The sequence below is a fragment of the Amblyraja radiata genome, chromosome X, assembly GCF_010909765.2.
Source record: "Amblyraja radiata isolate CabotCenter1 chromosome X, sAmbRad1.1.pri, whole genome shotgun sequence".
NCBI lineage: Eukaryota > Metazoa > Chordata > Chondrichthyes > Rajiformes > Rajidae > Amblyraja > Amblyraja radiata.
The window spans coordinates 12,160,313-12,182,814 of record NC_045999.1 but is presented as its reverse complement, the minus strand read 5'-3'; the positions used below and the strand labels follow the sequence as shown (position 1 = coordinate 12,182,814).

Here is a 22,502-nt window from a genome sequence, read left to right as displayed (position 1 = left end):
GTCAGGCAGCCTCTCTGGAGAACACAGATAAATAACGGTTAGGATATGGATCCATCTTCAGATTGATTGTACATCAACCCATTGTGCAATAGACAGATCAAACTGGCAACAATGGTTAGACAGTGGTTGCTTTAGTCAGAGTTGTGGTTAGTCATCCATATTCTGCAAATCATAAGCCACATGTAACAGCATATTAGCTCCTTCCTCACCGTAACCATTGCATTCTTTCTCTCTCCGTCCCTATCCCCACCCTAGTCCTCTTGCTATTTTCACCATTTTTATTGGTTCATTATCACCTCATTCCCACAGCCAACAATGAACCATTGAGGGCTCCCCCTTTCCTGGGCCATCGATGCAGGCTCTGCTTTGTTCCGCACCTCCCTGTACCTCTAGTGTCCCCCTCCCCTGACATCAGTCTGAATAAGGGTCTCGACCAAAAACGTCACCTCCAGAGATGCTGTCTGACCCGCTGAGTTGCTCCAGCATCTGCAGTTTCTTCTTACACAGCTCTACAGTTTAGTTACCCGACCCATGGAAACTCCGTTTACTTAAATCCAGAGATACAACACAAAATGTGCCTGGCGATATTTTTGAATGAGTGCCCCAAGTGTCATGAAATTAAGTCATATTTCCACTGGATAACATTTTCAAAGGTCTTGCACTATCCCTGGATTTCTTCGATATAAACCAGCATCTGCAGTTCTTTCCTCCATCGTGTTTGTGTCGATCTGAAGAGCTACTCAGCCTAATCCCGCCTTTGCACTCAAATCATAGTCCACCCGACCACTGCTCCAAACACAAATTCAGGCGCTATTAAATGTGGCGAGGGTTCCTGCTGGCTTTACAGAGCTTTACAGCTCCACATCGCACTACCCACTGGGTGAAAAGTATTTTTTCTTACTGCACCTCTAGTCCTTCTACCAATAACTTTAAAATTATGCTCCATTCTTTTTTACTTCTAATGATGCGCTGACAGTTACGATTGGTGGCACAGTGCCACAATGGTAGAGTTGCTGCCTCACAGCGCTGGAGACCCGGGTTCGATCCCGACTACGGGTGCTGTCTCTCTGTACGGAATTTGTACGTTCTCCGCATGAGTTTTCTCCGAAATCTTCAGTTTCCTTCCACACTTCAAAGACGTACAGGGATGTAGGTTAATTGGCTTGGTGTATGTGTAAAATGACTCTGATGTGTGTAGGATAGTGTTAATGTGAGCGGGGATTGCTGCTCAGCGCAGACTTGGTGGGCCGAAGGACCTGTTTCCGCGCTGTATCTCTAAAACTATTCATTGCAGTCCACCCCACGCCTGGTTACCTCTTGGTTCTCTCGGTGGAGTATCCTCAACCGACCTCCAGGACTCTCATCATCATCATCATCATCATCATCATCATCATCATCATCATCATCATCATCATCATAATGGCAATATTTATTTAATGTTTAAACTTCTAAAGATGCTTAATTGTGTCAAAGTTACTTTAATTTTCACAATGGTAAAACTTCACAAACAAACCAGGCAAAATGCTTCCTTTAACACGTCAACAAAAGTTGCAATGAAACGGTAATATTTAAACGTCACAAATAAAAAGTCAAGCTTCTGTGTACAACATTATTTTATATATTGCTTTCTTTAGGTGCTGGTTATACAGGTATATGACAAATGACATGAGACACAAACCCGCCCGTGTGGAAAGAATCAACAATCACTCAGCTGATAACATGGTACAGATGCTCGCGATATATCAACATGACAACTATTGTTAACCCAGTGCATGAGATCGTTCTGAACCAATAAAATTATGAACATTATATTTCAACTCTTTGTAGACTACAATAAACAAAGTGCACTCAAGGGGTTGTGATCCTGCTGCATTCTTCCAACCTCCTGTAGTCAAATAGGGATTGACAAGGATGAGCAAGAGTTTAGCTGAAAGTCAAAAAATAAGCAAAACGACCTTGGTTCAATGAATTTCATGGAACAAACGCTTCATTTTTTAAAAACATTCTTACTTCACCAAAACAGCTAGCTTCTTCTGTGCTAATTAACATGTGGCTCATTAGGTGTTTAGTCGAAGCCCAGCACAATGAGGCTGAGATAAAGGCAAGATCTTCCACCCAGTTATGTTAATAGAAGTTTAGGGCTAAGTTACCTCAGTAGCCACTTGAAGTCAAACCCAGTCTTACTCACACTTCTACATCAGTGGAAGACACAGACTATCAGTTACTAGGTACCATTTAAGACTATACATACAGGTAAGACTGTGTCAGATAAAACACACATACAAAACAATTTGGGACAAAATGAGAAAGAAGTGACAGGATAATTCAAGTTCTTAATAAAGACGCGCGGATTGAGTGCTATTCCTTATTTTCAATAAGTTCATTTGGAATGTAAACGTGTGATCATACTTCTGGTGAATATTCTTAATGGAAGCAAAGCTTAAACCAAGAGTTATCAATAACATTTCCAATACACAAAATTGTAGTGAAATGATAGTCTGAGCAAGGATGGCTAAAATATATCTAGGAGCCCAGATTCCCTTTCTCCATTTAAAGGGACATCACATGCTGAGAGATTTTAAGGCACTCTTTCCCCAACATTTTGTTTTGGTCCAGGAAGCCTGCTTCCCAAAATATTGATATGTAAAACACAAAGAATAAATGCCTACGGATGGAAATCACTGAACAAGATTTCCAAATAACACTTACTGTCAAAACTATTGAAACTGGTCCCATGAGTAAGTGACCAAAACTGACATTTCTTTGCCACTACAAAGATTAAACAGTTAGCACAGTGTGCCGAGTGTGTATCTGGCACAGCTGTACCTTTAGTTCGATGGCATGTGCGGAATCGCGGGGAAATATGCCCAGCACATTTTTAGAAGAAACATTCACCCATTCTTTTGGACGTGCAAGAGCCACTCACCTCCAAATAACATTCAATTGAAAGTAGAGCCCTGTTAATAATGGGCCAAAGAAACAGGAGCCTAAAGGTGGCTCATCTTACAAGATGCGATAAACGATTCACGTCTGAACATTCACCCACACAGCAACCCCCTCTCTGGCCCAGCTGGGAACTGGGCGACTGGTATCTAGAGCGAGCGGCACGTATAGATGTAGCTGCGGGGCTCAAACACAACAATCCAGTGGGAAAGCTAGCTTTCCTTGTGTTCCTAGTTATTCAGCTAGTCAGTCCCCCGTTTGTATGGTGAGACTGAGTGTGCAACTAGGTGTCGTCGTCATCATCGCTAATGACGTCCCTCCTCTCGGGGGCTGCAGTCTCACGTTCCCGCAGAAAGTCCTGGCGGATTATTTCCAATTCACTCAGCTCCTGCCGCACCTTCTCCAAGTGGAAAGCTCGACGACTCTGGATCAGGCGCATTGGAAAGGGATTCATGTCCGCAAAGGCAATACTGGTGAGCTTCCTACAAAACAAAACAATTCAGACGTATAATTATGAAAGGAATAGACAGGTTAGACAGGGGCGGAATTGTCAGGACTAGGGGGCATATCCTTAAGGTGAGAGTGGCAAGATGACGTGCAGGGCAACACACACACACACACACACACACACACACACACACCCACCCACCCACCACCCCCCACCCACACACACACACACACAAAAAACACACACACACACACAGTGGTAACTGCTTGGAACATGCTGCCAGGGGTAGTGGTGGAGGCGGATACGAGAGAGGTGCTTAAGATACTTTTAGATGGGCACATGGAGAGGCAGGGCATGGAGAGATATGGATCATGTGCAAGAAGGAACTGCAGATTCTGGAGAATCGAAGGTAGACAAGATTGCTGGAGAAACTCAGCGGGTGCAGCAGCATCTATGGAGCGAAGGAAATAGGCAACACCCGCTGAGTTTCTCCAGCAATCTTGTCTACCTTGGATCATGTGCAGGTAGTTGAGATTAGTTTAGATTTGGCATCATGTTCGGCACAGACATTGTGAGCCAAAGACCTGTCCTTGTGATGTTCTGATGTGATGTTAACTTAACATACTGGAAACATAAATAAAAGGTGGCACAACGGTAGAGTTGCTGCCTTACAGCGCCAGAGACCCGGTTTCGACTGTGACTACGGGTGCTGTCTGTACGGAGTTTGTACGTTCTCCCTGTGACCTTGTTGGTTTACTATTGGTGCTCCTGTTTCCCCCCACACTCCAGACGTACAGGTTTGTAGGTTAATTGGCTTCAGTAAAAAGTTTGTAAATTGTCTCTCGTGTGTAGGATAGTGCTGGTGTCGGGGGATCGCTGGTCGGCATGGACTCTGTGGGCCAAAGAGCCAGCTGTATCTCTAAACTAAACTGTGATGAAAAATGTGCTGGTTGCTTCCCTTCCCTTTGTTCTCAGAAGGACAGTATGAATCTCACACACAAGTTCAGCTTCAGCACAACCTTTCTCCCGAGACACAGGGAGGTGCTGAGGAGGAGCCAGCAGCTTATCTTGGACATGCACAGAACTCGCCCTGGCATTCATTCACAAGATCACACCATTCAGAATGCAGAATTACCTGGAGGGTCAGGAAGAGCCCACGAGTTAGGAGCAAGAGGCCACTCGGCCCCTCCAGCCCACTTCTCCATTTGCAATCATGGCCGATCTGATTGTAACTTCTCCATATTTCTATCAGCCCTCAGTAACCATTCACCCCTTGTTTATCAAGCAACTATCTACCGCTGCCATAAAACATTCAGACCTTACACGCTTTGTTGTCAATGACGTCCTCACTGAATGTACATTCACAAGCACCTGATTCGGAAGCTGCTGCATAAACAAGCTGACTTCTGATCACTGTGCTAAACCAGGGGTAGCCTCCAGGGACCAACAAATAGCAGTGTAGCTGGGCCGAAAGGCCTTTTTCCACACTGTATCACTCTATGTCTCTATAACCCCTCTGAGAAAGAGAGTTTCAAAGACTAATGAACCTAAAGAGAAAAAGATTCTTGTGTGTCTTAAAAAGGAGAACCCCTTATTTTTACACAATGTACTTGCGCTAGATTTACCCACATGAAGAAATGTCGAATCCACATCCACCCTGTTGATCACTCATGTGTGCTTCAGCCAAGTTGACTCTAAATACCAATGAAAGTATTTGTCACTGTCACTGTATGTCGTGTTGTTACTTGTGGGCAGAGCAACAAGGCAAATTCCTTGTATGTGAATACTTGGCCAATAAACTTATACCCCTGGCCCACTTAGGAAACCTGAACGGAAACCTCTGGAGACTTTGCGCCCCACCCAAGGTTTCCGTGCGGTTCCCGGAGGTTTTTGTCCGTCTCCCTATCTGCCTCCACTACCTGTAACCTCCGGCAGCCACCTGCAACCTCCAGGAACCGCATGGAAACCTTGGGTGGGGCGCAAAGTCTCCAGAGGTTTCCGTTCAGGTTTCGTAAGTGGGACAGGGGCATAACTTGCTTACTTAAGAAGCCTAGCCTGTCCTGTCTTTCCGCAAGGAATCTGCTCATTCCATGGATCGTTCTCCTAGCCACCCATGATCTTTGGTCCTAACGGTGTGGCTAAATAGTTAGCATTCTTATCTCAGAGGGGGAAAACATGGCTTCAATTCCCAATTGAGAAGTGAATACAACATCTGGACCTGATGCTCCATTGCAGCAGCGAGGGAGTGCTGCACAGTTACAAAGTGTTTAAGAAGGAACTGCAGATGCTGGAAAATCGAAGGTAGACAAAAGTGCTGGAGAAACTCAGCGGGTGCAGCAGCATCTATGGAGCGAAGGAAATAGGCAACGTTTCGTCCCGAAACGTTGCCTAATTCCTTCGCTCCCTAGATGCTGCTGTACCCGCTGAGTTTCTCCAGCACTTTTGTCTAGCTGCACAGTTACAGCTCTTTGCCTCCACGAGCCCATTAACCAAGCCTCTGCCTGTATTCCTAGCGATTCGTCAGAGACTGTGGCAGTACTCAAAATAAAAATAAACGTCCCCATACCATCACCGTGGCTAATATTTGTTCCATAACCTACATCACTGCAAAACAGGTCAACTGATCATTAGTAATGCTTCACAACAGTGACAACACAGCCCTTTACTGGTTGCTAAACACTCTGGAATGTTTGAAGTGCGAGGTAATCTTCTAACACAACACTGGAAAATCAAACAAAGAGGGCATTCAATCCTTCACAGCTTTTCCATTGTTGTGATCACAGATGATCCATCAACTCACGCTACATATTGTCATGTGCCTTTTCATTATTTTGTTTACACCTTTGATTAACAACTATCTATCATCCTCATCCAAAAATCAACACCAATTGTTGATTGTGAAAACAGTTCCAAGCTTATAACATCCACCAGTTCTCTTAAAATGTAGATCAAGTTACTGGTTAGCCTTCAATATTCCAGGAATTACAAATTACATTCAGTTTTATATGGTAAACCTATCCGGCAAATGTTCCATGACCAATATCATCTTGAATTAAATGGCTGTAGCTACTCATTCATGATGGCACTGTGGCGCAGCAGTAGAGTTGCAGATTTAGTGTCAGAGACCCAGGTTCGATCCTGACCACGGGTGCTGTCTGTACAGAGTATGTTTGTTCTCCCTGTGACCGTGTGGGTTTTCTCCGGGTGCTCCGGTTTCCTCCAACATTCCAAAGGCATACAGGTTTGTAGGTTAATTGGCTTTGGTAAAATCATTAAGAATAAGGAGTTAACCATTTAGAACAGAGACGAGAAAGCACCTTTTCTCACAGAGAGTGGTGAGTCTGTGGAATTCTCTGCCTCAGAGGGAGGCAGGTTCTCTGGATGCTTTCAAGAGAGAGCTAGATAGGGCTCTTAAAAATAGTGGAGTCAGGGGATATGGGGAGAAGGCAGGAACGGGGTACTGATTGGGGATGATAAGCCATGATCACATTGAATGGCGGTGCTGGCTCGAAGGGCCCAATGGCCTACTCCTGCACCTATTGTCTATTGTCTATCATTCCTAGTGTGTAGGATAGTGCTAGTGTACAGGGTGATCGCTGGTTGGCAGGGACTCGGTGGATCAAAGGATGTTTCCGTGCTGTATCTCTAAACTAAAGTCTGACCTGGGCTACGTATAGTGAGACCAAAACTTGCACTAAGAATATTTCCAGCATCTTTAGTATTTTGCTTCAGAGTGAAATTTAATCCACTGGTTGGAATTTTACTACAGTTCCAGGTTTTAAATCAGCAATTTTTATAATCTCTCAACAATAGGATACATGACTCATCACGTCCCTCTTTATAGATTTCTCAAACAACATATCCAATTTCCTCTTCCTTTCCTCCCCCTTTAGCTTGCTCTCATCTCATCATTTACCACAAAGGCTACACAACCCTCGGTCAAGTTCAAGTTACAAGTTACATTTATTGTCACATACACCAATTGGTGCAGTGAAATTTGAGTTACTATACAGCCACACAAATAAAATAAAATTAACACAACACACGATAGAATTTAACATGAACATCCCCCACACAGTGGAATCAATGTTTCCCCACTGTGAGGGAAGGCAGTAAAGTTCAGTCCTCTTCCTCTTTGTTCACCCGTGGTCAGGGCCTATGAGCCCTCCGTAGTCGCCTCTATGGCGGCCCGATGTTCAGGCCCTCTCACCAGGATGATCGGAGCTCCAGTGTCGGAACAGCAGAACACACTCAGCGGCTTGGAGTTTCCGAATCGGCCACTTCTTACCAGAGACCGCGGCTCCCGAAATCCACAGACCGAGCTAGGCGGAGATTCAACACAGGTGATCCCCGGCAAGGGACCAAGGACTCCACGATGTTAAAGTCAGCGCCGCCCGTGGCTGGAAGTTCCGCAGCCCACAGCTCCACGGTGTTAAAGTCAGCCGGCCCAACACAGCAATCCCGGTAAGGCATCGCCTGCTCCGCGATGGTAAATCAGTGCTGCGCCGCTACTAAAACCGTGGCCAGTCTCCGGCAGGAAAGGCCACGCCAATCCAGATGGTAGGCCGTGAGGGGGGGGGGGGGGGGCAAAGATGTGGCTCGGAGAAAAGACGCATCCTCAACCACCCCTCAAATAAAAAAAACTAAAAGACCTCCAAAAACATACATTATGACATTAAAAATAACAAAAAGGGTGAAAGGACGGACAGCTGCCACATTCGATGGCGTCGCCACCCAGTGTGGAAGTCAGTTGCACATGTCAGTAATCTTAGTTAGACACAAAATGCTGGAGTAACTCAGCGGGACAGGCAGCATCTCTGGAGTGAAGGAATGGGAAACGTCACCCATTCCTTCTCTCCAGAGATGCTGCCTGTTCCGCTGAGTTACTCCAGCATTTTGTGCCCATCTTCGATTTAAACCAGCATCTGCGGTTCTTTCCTACACACTCAATAGTCTTAGCGCTTGTTTAAGCTTTAAATAACCTGTAGGGGGCGCTCCTCTGTGTGCAGCCATGTCAGCAGTGCGTCAGTTTTTCCAGCTTTTTAAAATTGTTTTAGTATGTTTTAAAGTGTGTATTTTGTGTTTCTTCGTGTGTTTTGTGTGGGGGGTGGTGTGGGGGGGTAAGGGGGAAACCGCTTCGGTCGCCTCCTCCATGGAGAGGCGACTTTTTCCAGGTCGCCTCCCCCGTGGCCTAACATCAAGGATCGACGCGGCCTTTCCCGGAGACACGCCCGGGGCTTCAGCGGCGGGCGCAGCGTGGACTCTCGGCGTGGAGCGGGCGACCCTCGCTGGGGCTCGCTGGAGGGGAGCGCTTCGTTTCGCTGGCCCGGGGCAGCCGGCAGCCTGAAGTCGCAGCCTGAAGCCGCGGTCTGCAGAGCTCCAGCTGGTGCGGCGTCTACAGCCCGGCATCCCTCGTGGGGGACCCGGGGGAAGAAGAAGCCATCACTGCCGGCCCGCGGCCAACTTTTACCGTGGGTGCGGCATGGACTTACCATCACCCCTGGAGGGGAGCTTCGACCGCCGGCCCTGCTGTCTACGGTGCTTCTGGCTGCGGCGGGGACTTTAAATCTCGACCGCCGGCCTGCGGCCTACAACAATCTAAAGCCGCGGTCTCCGGTGAGGAAGAGCCGATCCTGGACTGACTGGACTCTGGTCCTGTACACGGGGGGGAAATGGAGGAGGACTGGCCAAATTTTTGTGCCTTCCACCACAGTGATGAATGCTGTGGTGGATGTTTGTGTTACAGTTTTATTGTGTGTTCTTTATTATTGTACTGCTGCTGACAACCCAAATTTCCACCAACCCTGGTTGTGTGGCAATAAATTATATCTATCTATCTATCTATCTAACCTCAGGATTTCCTGAATATCAAAAATGAAAAACCTTGTTTAAGGAAACCCTGGTACTATAGTTAGAGTTGTGGAGCACTAAAACGGGCCCTTCTGCCCACTGAGCCATGCCTACCATCAACCACCTATTCTACTCTCACAACATTACTACTCACCACAAACTTGGAGGAATGTACAACCTTCAGACGGAGTTTGACCCGAAACGTTGCCTATTTCCTTCGCTCCATAGATGCTGCTGCACCCGCTGAGTTTCTCCAGCATTTTTGTCTACCTGGGATACTGGCTTTAGTTTTGAGATACGGCGTGGAAACAGGCCCTTTGCCCCACAGAATTCTACCGACTAGTGATCACCCGTTCACTAGATCTATCCTGCACACTGGGGATAATTTGCAACGGACAATTAACCTGCAGACCCGAGGAGGAAACCGGAGCACCTGGAGGTAACCCATGCGGTCACAGGCAAAACGTACTAGCTCCATACAGACAGCACCCGTAGTCAGGATCAAACCCGGGTCTCTGGCGCTGTAAGGCAGCGACTCCAACGCAGCTCCATCCTTCTGTTTCATTAATACAAGAAAGTGAGGGTACGTGAAAGGGGCGGGTATAGAATAGTTCAAGCCGAGAACGCCGCAGTGGGCTTACCGTGCATCGAGGATCGTGCGAGTGAAGTATCTCAGATACTTGAATATGGACATATAATCCTGAAGCTTTACAAACTCGTCCTCCTTAAACTTGAAGACTGCAAGTGCGTATCGAAATATAACCTGGAAAATAATGCCAACCATTCAAAAGTCAACCCTTGCGATGCAAATGTCAACCAAAATCAAAATGACAGCTACTAAATTAGATCTTAAAAAAAAATCAAAAACTGTCAAAAACAAGAGGACTTATGTTTAAGGTGAGAGAGGCAAGATAGATTGTAATACGATAATGACCAGGTTTTACTTTTGTTGTCGGATGGGAAATCATGATAAAATCATAAGGGGAATAGATGGGCTGAATGCACAGTCTTCTACCCAGATTAGAGGAATCAACAACAAGGGCATACGTTTATGTGAGAGGGACAAGATTTAATACCAATCTGAGAGGCAACTTTTTCAGAGGGTGGTGGGTATATGGAACGAGCTGCCAGAGGAGGTTGTTGAGGCAGGTATTATAACAGCATAAAAGATAGACTTAGACAGGTAAATAGATAGGAAAGATTTAGAGGGATATGGGCCAAACTTAGGGAAATGAGATTAGCTTAGATGGGGCATTTTGGTCAGCAGGGTCCATGCTGTACTAGACAGTGAAATGCGAAATTACAGTGTGTACTCAGCAGCCCACTAGGGTGACTTCATTGAAAGGAGAGACCTGTGGAAAAAGCATCCTCAAGTGACATTGCTCCAGGCTCCTGCTACAAACAGGTGAATTTTACACCGTACCTTTGGACCTTCGTACAGGAACGAATCCCAGATGCGGAACATGATGTCACTGACAACACTGTCCACAAATACCACAAGGAACCAGTTAAACGTGATGAGCGAAAAGTCCACCTTGTACTGTTCAAAGTGTGCGTGTAACCGTGGCAACTTCTCACTCAGCAAGTCCTTGAACACCCGCTGGTCAACCTGGCGTTAAGAAAGGGACATGATGGAGTATTAATGTAAACATGCAGCATATTCCCAATCCTCAGGACAGGCAAAAAACACAAGTTCCTTCAGCAGGTGGGTATGATTTAATAGGAACCTGTGGGGCAACTCAGCATTTAACAAGTATACGGGATGTTTTTTTAAACCAATATGTAGAGGGGTCGACCAGGGATCGGCCATCCTAGACTGGGTATTGTGTAATGAGGAAGGATTAATTGGTGATCTTGTGCAAAGCCCCTTGGGCAACAGTAACCATAATATGGTGGAATTCCGCATCAGGATGGAGAGTGACATGGTTAATTCAGAGACTAGGCTCCTGAACTTGAATAAAGGAGACTTTGAAGGTATAAAATGGGAATTGGCTGGAATAGACTGTCAAATTATACTTAAAGGGTTGACGGTGGAGATGCAATGGCAAAGATTTAAAGACCGCATGGATGAACTCCAGAAATTGTTCATCCCTGTCTGCCGAAAAAATAAATGGGGAAGTCGGCTCAACCGTGGCTGATGAGGGAAGTCAAGGATAGTGTTAAATCCATGGAAGAGGCATATAAATTGGCTCGAGGAAGAAGCAAACTGGAGGACTGGGAGAAATTTAGAACTCAGAGGAGGACAAAGGGGGTAATTAAGAGGGGAAATGAGCATGAAAGAAAGCTGGCGGGGAATATAAAAACTGACTAAAAGCTTCTTTAGATATGTAAAAAGGAAAAGGTTAGTGAAGACATATGTAGGTCCCTTACAATCAGAAACAGGTGAATTTATATTGGGAAACAAGGAAATAGCAGAACAGTTAAACAAGTATTTTGGTTCTGTCTTCACTAAGGAAGAAACAAACAATCTCCCAGAAATACCAGGGAACCAAGGATCTAGTGGGAGGGAAGAACTGAAGGGAATCCACATTAGTCAGGAAATGGTGTTGAGTAAACTGTTGGGACTGAAGGCAGATAAATCCTCAGGGCCTGATGGTCTGCATCCCAGAAAACTCAAGGAGGTGGCCCTAGAAATCGTGATGCAATGGTGATCATTTTCCCATATTCTCTCGACTCTGGATTAGTTCCTGTGGACTGGAGGGTAGCCAATGTAACTCCACTTTTTAAGAAGGAGAGAGAAAATGGGGAATTATAGACCAGTTAGCCCTATATTGGTAGTGGAGAAGTTGCTCGAGTCGATTATTAAAGATGTTATAGCAGCGTATTTGGAAAGCAGTGACAGGATCGGTCAAAATCAGCATAGATTTATGAAGGAGAAATCATGCTTGACTAATCTTCTAAAATTTTTTGAGGATGTAACAAGTACAATGGATAAGGGAGAGCCAATGGATGTGGTGTATCTGGATTTTCAAAAACCCGTTGACAAGGTCCCACACAAGAGATTAGTGCGCAAATGCAAGCACGTGGAAATGGGGGTAGGGTATTGATGGATAGAGAACTGGTTGCCAGACAGGAAGCAAAGAGTAGGAATTAACGGATCCTTTTCAGAATGGCAGGCAGTGACTAGTGGGGTGCTGCAAGGCTCTGTGCTGGGATCCCAGTTATTTATGATATATATTAACGATTTAGACGAGGGAATTAAAAGTAACATCTCCAAGTTTTGTGGCTACAAAGCTGGGTGGCAGTGAGGAGGATGCTATGCGGTTGCAGGGTGACTTGGATAGGTTGGGTGAGTGGGCAGACGCATGGCAGATGCAGTATAATGTGGATAAATGTGAGGTTATCACATTTTTGCAGTATAATGTGGATAAATGTGAGGTGGCAAGATCAGGAAGGCAGATTATTATTTTAATGGTGTCAGATTAGGAAACGGGGAGGTGCAACGAGACCTGGGTGTGCTTGTACATCAGTCTCTGAAAGTATGCAGTGGAGAAAGCTAAAGGGCCTGTGCCACCAGCATGCGATAGCATGCGTCTAGCGTGACCAAAAGTGGTCGTTTGAGGCGTACGACCTCGCGGGGCCGGTCCCACTTCGATCGGCGGAGGCGTATAGAGTTGTGCGGGGCTGGTTCCGACGTCGCGCGGGGCTCCAAAAATCTTGCACTGTCCGAAAATCCCGCCCGACAACGGCCTGTCGGCCCGCAGCCGCATTGAGACCGTACGCAGCGCCTCGACGGGCGTACGCAGCGTCTCGTACGCAGCGTCTTGACGGCGTACGCCTAGCGCGTGCCGTTGCGTGATGACGTCACCGCCCAACGCCGTGCAACGTCCAAATTTAGTTGGCCTGCCTCCTGCCCAGCTGATTGGCGAGTATGATGTCGGGACCAGCCCTGCACAACTCCAGACGTCTCCTCGGTTGGAAGTGGGACCGGCCTCACGAGGCCGTACGCCTCAAGTGACCACGTTTGGTCCTGCTAGATGTATGCAATTGCATGCTGGTGGGACAGGCCCTTAATGGCATGTTGGTCTTCATTGCGTTGGATTTGACTTTCGGAGCAAGGAGATGCTACTGCAGCTGTACAATACCCTGGTGAGACCGCACCTGGAGCATTGTGTGTAATTTTGGTCTCCATTTTTGCTATTGAGAAAGTGCAGCATAGGTTCACCAGGTTAATTCCCAGGATTCCTTGTAATCACTGGAATTTAGAAAGATTCGTATAGTCAAGAGAGTTTATTGCCATGTGTCCCAGATAGGACAATTAAATTCTTGCTTGCTGTAGCACAACAGAATATTGTAGGCATAAAAACAGATCCGATCAGTATGTCCATATAGAAACATATAAAATTCTTAAAGGATTGGACAGGCTAGATGGAGGAAAAATGCTCCCCATGTTGAGGGAATCACAGTTTAAGAATGAAAATTTAGGACTGAGATGTGGAAAAAACTTTTTCACCCAGAGAGTTGTGAACCTGTAGAATTCTTTGCCACAGAAGGCAGTGGAGGCCAATTCTCTGGATGTTTTCAAGAGAGTTAGATTTAGCTCTTAGGTCTAAAAGAATCAAGGGATATGGGGAAAAAGCCGGAACGGGGTAGATTTTAGATGATCAGCCAATAATTGTTCTTTATCTCTCCACATCACCGTCTACATCTCTCATTTCCCTTATCCCTAACCTGTCTGAAGAAGGGTCTCGACCCGAAACATCACCCATTCCTTCTCTCCAGAGATGCTGCCTGTCCCGCTGAGTTACTCCAGCTTTTTGTGTCTATCTACATTTTAACTACATTTGTTTTCAAGTTCAACCCTGCTTACAAAGTATCTCAGTTAATGTTTTATCCTTCTTACTGGATATATTAGACAGTCCAACCTTCTTCCATAAGGTGGTAATGTCAAAGATTAGAGTCCAGGGGTCTATAGTGAAAGGGGCAAAGATTAACAAAGAGGTGTAGGGTAAGTACTTTGTTATTAAGTACTACCCAGTTTACAAAGTATCTCAGTTAATCTTGTCTACTCCCTGCTGCATATAACAGAGCGTAAACATGCAGTTGTCTTACCTGTGACCCGATCAGGTTCTTTGTGTAATAATCTGGGGTCATAAAACACTCCGTGATGGCAACGAGGCACCAAAAGGCTTCTTCTTGTTCTAGGTACAGAAGTGCTATCGCTGCCAACCTACGTGGAAAGTCACACATGTATTAATGCAGGTTTAGCACCCCTTCACCCTTGTCCAGCAGCGTTAGACATTGCACTACACTGCAATCCCAGCCATGTGGAAAATTCACAATTACACAAATAAATCCAAATCTAATTCAGTGACAGTGAGGAAGGGTGTCAAAAGATACAGCGGGATATAAATCAGTTACAGATAAGGATAGAGAAATGGCAGATTAAATTTAATCTGAGTAAATGCAAGGTACTGCACTTTGGGAAATCAAATGCAAGAAATACGCCGTTATCAGCATTGATGTACAGAGGGATGCCTGGGTCAGAGTACATTGCTCCCTGAAAATAGCAACACAAGTAGATACAGTGGAAAATAAAGCTAATGGCATGCTCAACTTCATTGGTCAAAGCATTGAGCATACGAGTCAGAAAGTCATGTTGCAACTTTATAAAACTGGTTTGGCTGCATCTGGAGTATTATGTGCAGTTGTGGTCGCCTCATTACAGGAAGGATGCTCCCAGGATGATAATGTCAAATGCTGAAGGGATAGATGAGAGGGGTAAAGTGCAAAGGAAATATGCAGAACTATTTTTTGTCTTATAGAGTGTGTCGTGGGTGCCTGGAACTCACTGCCAGGGGTGGTGGTGCAGGCAGATACGATAGTGGCATTTAAAAGGCTTTTGGATAGGCGCATGGATATGCGAAGAATTAAGGGATATGGATCAGGCAGGCAGTTGAGATTAGTTTAACGTGATGTTATGTTCGTCACGGGCATTGTGAGCCAAAGAGCCCATTCCTGTGCTGCACTACTCAATGTTCCACAAGTCTCCAGGTCTGGGTGATGTCATTAATGAGGTGGTGGGACATAATAATAATAATAATAATAATAATAATAATAATAATAATAATAATAATAAGAATAATAATAATAATAAACTTTATTACGGACTCAAGGTCCAGACAAGGGGCAACATTACATTAAAAATGCATTGCATATCAAATATCATAAATACATATAAAATCATGGTATATCACTTATAAAAACATCATAATTTATATATTTTTTAAAACCCACAATACTTAAGTTAAAAATCCAGATTAAAAGATGATCAATGTCCTACAACGAGACAACGATACCAGTGTCTCCACAGCTGGGATTCGTAGCGTGTAATGCTAACCCTTATGTTTGTCAAGGCCACAATAAGCACATTTTTAGAGTCATTTATCCTGCAAATGAATTTATACATGTGGTGTCTTAGGATAGCTTCTAAAGTACTGACTCCTGCAGCCACAAACATATTACTGGCACTACACCATCTAGGTTGCCTTAGCAGTGTTCTCATGGCATCGTTATATGCCACCTTTAGTCTCTGCATACTTGTCTTTAAATAGTTCGACTTGTCTGGCAGGCTAGACTTTTGTGTTTATAGGAGAAATGCAGAATATTGGAAAATACTGGGAAAGGTTGGGCAGTATGTTTAATCCCTCTGGTATTGTAATCAATCCTTGGAGCTTGGTACTTTCCCAACAGTCACGAAGCACGAGGCAATATCAGTTATCCTGAATGTGAACAGGGTTGTGCTTTCCAGTTTGTTAAACATTAATCCAATTAAACTCTTTGCATAAGACAATTTTCCTCATCCAAGGAATCAATCTTGTGAGCGTTTTGTTGCACTCCCTCCATTTCATTGATCTGTTTCGGTACGTTTGAAAACACACTCTTGACTTGACTATCTTGACGTGTGTCCTTTTGGTAGATGGGGAGACCAGACCTGTGCATGCTCTGGGTGCAGTCTCACTGTCGCCCTCTATGAACGCAGTGAGTCCGCTTTATCCTTGGACTCAAATCTCACTGCAATAATGAACAGTGCTCTCATCAGCAAGAGAGTGGTCCTAACCTCCCATTGACCTCACTGGAGGCCTTTGAACCATCTTTAATCGGACTTTACCTTGCACTAAATGTTGTGCCATTTTTGTCCGTGATCTGCACATTGTGGACGGTGATTGTATTCATGAATAGTCTTTCCTTTGATGTACCTCGGCACATGTGACAATAATAAACTAAACTAAAGTCTTTGCTTTCCTAATTGCTTGTTGTACCTGAGAGCATTGCAAACTGACCAGCGATTTGTGTGCAAGATCAGCCAGGTCCATCTCTCAATTTAACCATTTTTACGAAAATAGTCTGCCTTGATTTCCACCATCAACCTAAAGAAAATGACCTCACATTATATTCCGTACACACAAAATGCTGGAGTAACTCAGCGGGACAGGCAGCATCTCCGGAGAGAAGGAATGGGTGACGTTTCAGGTCGAGACCCTTCTTCACATTATATCCCGTCTGCCATGTTATTACCTGTTTATTTGGCTACCCATACCCCCCTTGTTGCCTTTCTGCATCCTCTTGTCAATGGACAACACTCTCACAAATCACTGATGGAAATTGTGAGCAGCTGAGGCCAGAGTCCCACTGCACTCCCTTAGCTAGTTTCCCAACCTCCATTAACCAATCCTCAATCTACACCAATATAGTACACCTAACCCCATGTGCTGTTTGTTTAATGACCTCGTTCGGAGGACACTAAATATTCCAGACAGTGGAATCTCGAGCAAAAAACAAAGTGCTGGGATAACTCCACAGGTCAGGCAGCATCTGTGGAGACGAACAGACACACAACATTTCAGCTCGGGATCCTTTTTCAGACTAATCCAGACTCAGAAAGTTGTTTAGGAAGGAACTGCAGATGCTGGTTTAAATCGTAGATACAAAATGCTGGAGTAACTCAGCGGGACAGACAGAATCTCTGAAGAGAAGGAATGGGTGACGTTTCGGGTCGAGACCCTTCTTTAGAATAAAGGTCTCGACCCGAAACGTCACCTAGGGTTGTCAATTTTCTCACTCCCAAATAAGGGACAAACGGTCAAAATAAGGGACAAATTCCCAACGACAATTCGTTGACCGAATCGGCTGTGGCTGGGTGAATGATGAGTTGGCCTGGGTGCTGGACTGCACACAAATCCCAGCTGGCGGGTCAGCTGAAGAGTTTTGGCCCGCACCCCGTCCAACTCATGAACTGATGATCGGCCATGAGAAGAAGGGGTGGTGGTGTCGGCGGTAAGCGAAGGTCCGAAGGTCGGACAGCTGGCTGGGCTGCCGACCGACGGGGCCGTGCGCGAGACGCTGCTGCACTACGTCGGGACGGGTGAGGCGGTGCCGGACGCGGCGCTCCGCCCTGACAGTCCCCTCGACCCGAGTACGGGACAAGGGCGGTCCCATATGGGACAAACTAATTTAGCCCAATATACGGGATGTCCCGGCTAATACAGGACAGTTGGCAACCCTAATGCCACCCATTCCTTTTCTCCAGAGATGCTGCCTGCCCCACTGAGTTACTCCAGTATTTTGTGTCTATCTCGGAGAGTTGTTGGTCCATTTCCCTCCACTGAGGCCACCTGGCTTGCTGAATCCATCTAACCTTGTGAGATACCCTACAGACCATATGATAATGAAAATACATTTAATCCATTAGTTCACCCCCAGTAGTTTGGAATCCATAAAACATCCACATAAATCTGCAGTTCTGGTTTCCTCTCACATCCCAAAGACGTGCAGGTTGGTGGGTAAATTAACCACTATAAATTGCCCTGAGTTCATAATGTGGAGAGAAGTGTACATGAGCGGCTGATGGTCTGAAGGACCCGTTTCCCTGCTGAATAATTGACATTAATTGATTGCCATATCCTGGGCAGGATGAGCGAGCGATCAGTGAGTTTGGTTTTGCTGATCTGGGAGTGAGAGTTATGTATTACTTTTGTATCTACTCTGGCAATTTTTTGACAAACAGTTACTTACAATTTGCCAACAGAGGCGGTGAAATCCTCACCACATTGGATAGTAGATGTCAGATCTTAAAGATACATATTTTCATCAACACTTTTGATTTCCAGACACCTAAGGAGAAGCCCCCAGTTACAGGTTGTGCTTCAACGTGAAACTACGGCTGACAATCTCCAGATGTGTCATAAAGAGAAAGATCACACAATCGGTGCTTCCTCCGTAGTTGCTTGACAGCACCTTCCTGGCATGTGTTTGGATAAGGGGGAGGGGGGTGGGGTGAAAGGACACTCAGCACGGAGGGGAATAAAATTCCATCCCTGTTACTTGACAAACTTCATAGGGAATTTGACGCAACATACAGGTGCCACTATCAAGCACCTACCTTTATCAATCCCATTTATCAATTTATAATTTGATAAGTGACAGGAGCAAAATTAGGCCATTCGGCCGATCCAGTCCACTCCGTCATGGCTGGTCTATCTTTCCCTCATAACCTCATTCTCCTGCCTTCTCTCCATAACGCCCGACACCCATACTAATCAAGAATCTATCTATCTCCGCCTTAAAAATTTCCATTGATGGCCTCCAGCCTTCTGCAGCACTGAATTTCACAGATTCACCATGTTCTGACTAAAGAAATTCTTCCTCATCTCCTTTTATTCTGAGACTATGACCTCCGGCCCAAAACTCTCACACTAATGGAATTTTTTTCTGTGCCCACTCTTTTCAGGTCTTTCACTATTTGGTAAGTTTCAATGAGCCCCCCCCCCCCCGCCCCCCATCCTTCTAAACTCCAGCGTGTAGAGGCTCAGTGCCAACAAATGCTCATCATATGTTAACCCACTGGGATAATTCTTGCAAACCTGACCAGCGCCTTATAGAGCCTCAACATTACATCCCTGTTTTTGTATTCTAGTCCTCTTAGTCCACAGCCTGATATGCGAAGCAATTCAAGTGGTGATCTAGATATTTAAATGTTATGAGAGTACTTGCCTCCACAACCGACTCAAGCATTGCATTCCATATTTTTGCAACAGCCCGCAGTTGCTGAAGAGCACCACTAGATGGCAAACACTGAACAACCTTTGCCTCGTCCACCATCCAAACTAACTGCAAAGACCAATTTCACACACACTGGGAAACAAGGAATCAGTCTGACGAAGGGTTGAGGTCCAAACGTTGCCCATCCATGTCCTCCAGAAACGCTGCCTGGCCCGCTAAATTAGTCCAGCCTTTTGTATTTTAATTTCACATATACCGTTAGATTCAGAACTGGTTTGCCTGCAGAAGTGGTGGTGCAAGGAGGTCTACAAAAATGCTGGAGAATGCTGGAGGGTGCAGCAGCATCTATGGAGCGAAGAAGATGGGTAACGTTTCGGGCCGAAATCCTTCTTCAGACTGATAGGGGGTGACGGGGAGTAGGAAGGAAAAAGGGAGGAGGAGGAGCCCGAGGACTGGGGGATGGGAGGAGACAGCTCGAGGGCTAAGGAAGGGGAGGAGACATCAAGGGCTAACAAAATTGGGAGAATTCAATGTTCATGCCCGCCGGATGCAGGCTCCCCAAGAGATGCTGCTCCTCCAATTTCCGGTGTTGCTCACTCTGGCAATGGAGGAGACCCAGGACAGAGAGGTCGGATTGGGAATGGGAGGGGGAGTTGAAGTGCTGAGCCACCAGGAGGTCAGGTAGGTTCTTGCGGACCGAGCGGAGGTGTTCGGCGAAACGATCGCCCACCGCTTGGGGAGCCTGCATCCGGCGGGCATGAACATTGAATTCTCCCATTCCTTCTCTCCAGGGATGCTGCCTGCCCCGCTGAGTTACTCCAGCTTTTTGTGTCTACTTTAGATCAGTTAGATATGGGGTGTAAAAATGGTAGATGGAGTAGAAACCATGCAAGTTGCACGTTGGGAAGTCAGATTTAGGGGCATTTCATATAAGAATCAGGAAGCAATGTTGCAGGTTTGTAAAACTTAGGTTAGGCCGCATTTGAAATATTGTTCACAGTTCTGGTCACCCCTTTCGATAGATGTAGAAACATTGGAGTGTGTGCAGAAGAGGTTGGACAACTTAAATTGATATCTCTGGAAAGTCATAGGTTGAGGAGAGGCAGAGGCTTGGGGGTGGCAGAGTAGCACAGCAGTAGAATTGCTGCCTTATAGGACCAGAGGTCCGGGTTCAATCCTGACTATGGGTGCTGTCTGTATGGAGTTTGTACATTCTCTCTATGACCGCAAGGGTTTTCTGTGTGTTCCGGTTTCCTCCCACACTCCAAAGACGCACAATTTTGTAAGTTAATTGGCTTCGGTAAAATTGTAAATTGTCCCTAGTGTGAAGGATATTGTTAACATAGGGGGTGATCGCTGGCCGGCGCTGAATCGGTGGGCTGATGGGCCTGTTTTCATGCTGTATCTATAAAGTCTAAAGTCTGAAGAGAGAGCTGATGGGAGCTGATACAATTCTGAGACAGAGACAGTCATATTCTTTTTGTAAGGTAGATGTGTCAAATATTAGAGGACACAGCTTTATGGTGAGAGAAGCCGACATACCACACACACACACGCGCGTAGGTGCCTGGAACTTGTTGCTGGGGTGATGGTGGAAGCAGATATGATGATGGTTAAGATGCCTTTAGATAGGCACATGGATACATAGGGGATGGTGGGGCAATGATCACGTGTAAGCTGAAGGGATGACTTTAATTTAGTTTCATGTTCAGCACAGACATCGTGGACCAAAGGGCCTGTTCCTTTCCCTTGTTATATGTTCTAAGTTCACCCCCACGACCTCCGTCACAGTAGTAATTGAACAAAAGTTACTAATCAACATTAATTGCAAATACTAATTTTTTAAAAAAAAAGTTATTTAAATAATAATTAATCTTATAACCCTCTTAAACCAGCTCACTGTTCAATACGATCACTGCTGGTCTGATTAGGACAGAATGGGCCTTCGACCAGAAACTTTATCTTTGCCTCTCTTTCCCCAGATGTTTTCTCATCTGAGCGTTACCAGCATTTGCCACTTTTATTACAGGCAGCGCGTACGCACACATAACCAACTTGCTTTGGCCAGGAGCACTCAGCTCCAGAAATGTCACAAACTTATTCCTGGCATGGCCTGAAGATCGGAGGTCCAGAGATGATGCGAGTGATTGGCCATGATATAGGCCAACATGGGAACAATTGCACCAACAGATGTGAGCCCTGGGAAAACTCAAGGAGAAAGCACTGCAACGGTTATAGTCATACCAAGCATCTCATCGTACTGAGACCTAGGTTCAATCCAGTTTGCATGTCCTCCCTGTGTCACTGGTCGGTGGGGACTCGGTGGGCCAAAGAGCCTATTTCCACACTGTATCTCCAAAGTCTAAAGTAAAGTAACTTAACTCCTTCAAACCGACCTCATGGCACAAGTCCGGACAGTGATTAATACATCTCAGATGCATGGATGAGCAGTTCCACCAGCTCTCCACCAGCCCAGGTTAAAGCAGTGTATGTGACAAATAAAGTTGACTTGACTTGAGTGTGGGAGGAAATCGAAGAAAACCCACACGGTCACGGGGAGAACGTACAAACTCCATACAGACAGCAAGCGTAGTCAGGATGTAACTCATGACTCTGGCACTGAAAGCGCTGCAAGAGAGCAACTCTACCGCTGCAAGAGAGCAACTCTACCGCTGCAAGAGAGCAACTCTACCGCTGCAAGGCAGCAACTCTACCGCTGCAAGGCAGCAACTCTACCGCTGCAAGAGAGCAACTCTACCGCTGCAAGAGAGCAACTCTACCGCTGCAAGGCAGCAACTCTACTGCTGCAAGAGAGCAACTCTACTGCTGCAAGAGAGCAACTCTACCGCTGCAAGGCAGCAACTCTACCGCTGCAAGAGAGCAACTCTACTGCTGCAAGAGAGCAACTCTACCGCTGCAAGAGAGCAACTCTACCGCTGCAAGGCAGCAACTCTACTGCTGCAAGAGAGCAACTCTACTGCTGCAAGAGAGCAACTCTACTGCTGCAAGAGAGCAACTCTACCGCTGCAAGGCAGCAACTCTACTGCTGCAAGAGAGCAACTCTACCGCTGCAAGGCAGCAACTCTACTGCTGCAAGGCAGCAACTCTACCGCTGCAAGGCAGCAACTCTACCGCTGCAAGAGAGCAACTCTACCGCTGCAAGGCAGCAACTCTACTGCTGCAAGAGAGCAACTCTACTGCTGCAAGAGAGCAACTCTACCGCTGCAAGGCAGCAACTCTACCGCTGCAAGAGAGCAAC

The 22,502-nt window shown here is 45.9% G+C and overlaps 1 protein-coding gene across 1 annotated transcript in view; it reads right to left on the bottom strand.

The window, feature by feature from the left end:
- Positions 1 to 1,595: 1,595 nt before the first annotated feature.
- The window catches only part of tbc1d2b (TBC1 domain family member 2B), an 86,520-nt gene continuing 65,613 nt past the window's right edge, over positions 1,596 to 22,502 (bottom strand). Inside the window, exons 10-13 of the mRNA XM_033015077.1 lie at positions 14,294 to 14,411; positions 10,665 to 10,850; positions 9,883 to 10,004; positions 1,596 to 3,425 (exon numbers count right to left, since the gene is read on the bottom strand). Coding sequence (XP_032870968.1) covers positions 3,227 to 3,425; positions 9,883 to 10,004; positions 10,665 to 10,850; positions 14,294 to 14,411 — 625 coding nt within the window. The 3' untranslated portion in view covers positions 1,596 to 3,226. The remainder of the gene's footprint in view (positions 3,426 to 9,882; positions 10,005 to 10,664; positions 10,851 to 14,293; positions 14,412 to 22,502) is intronic.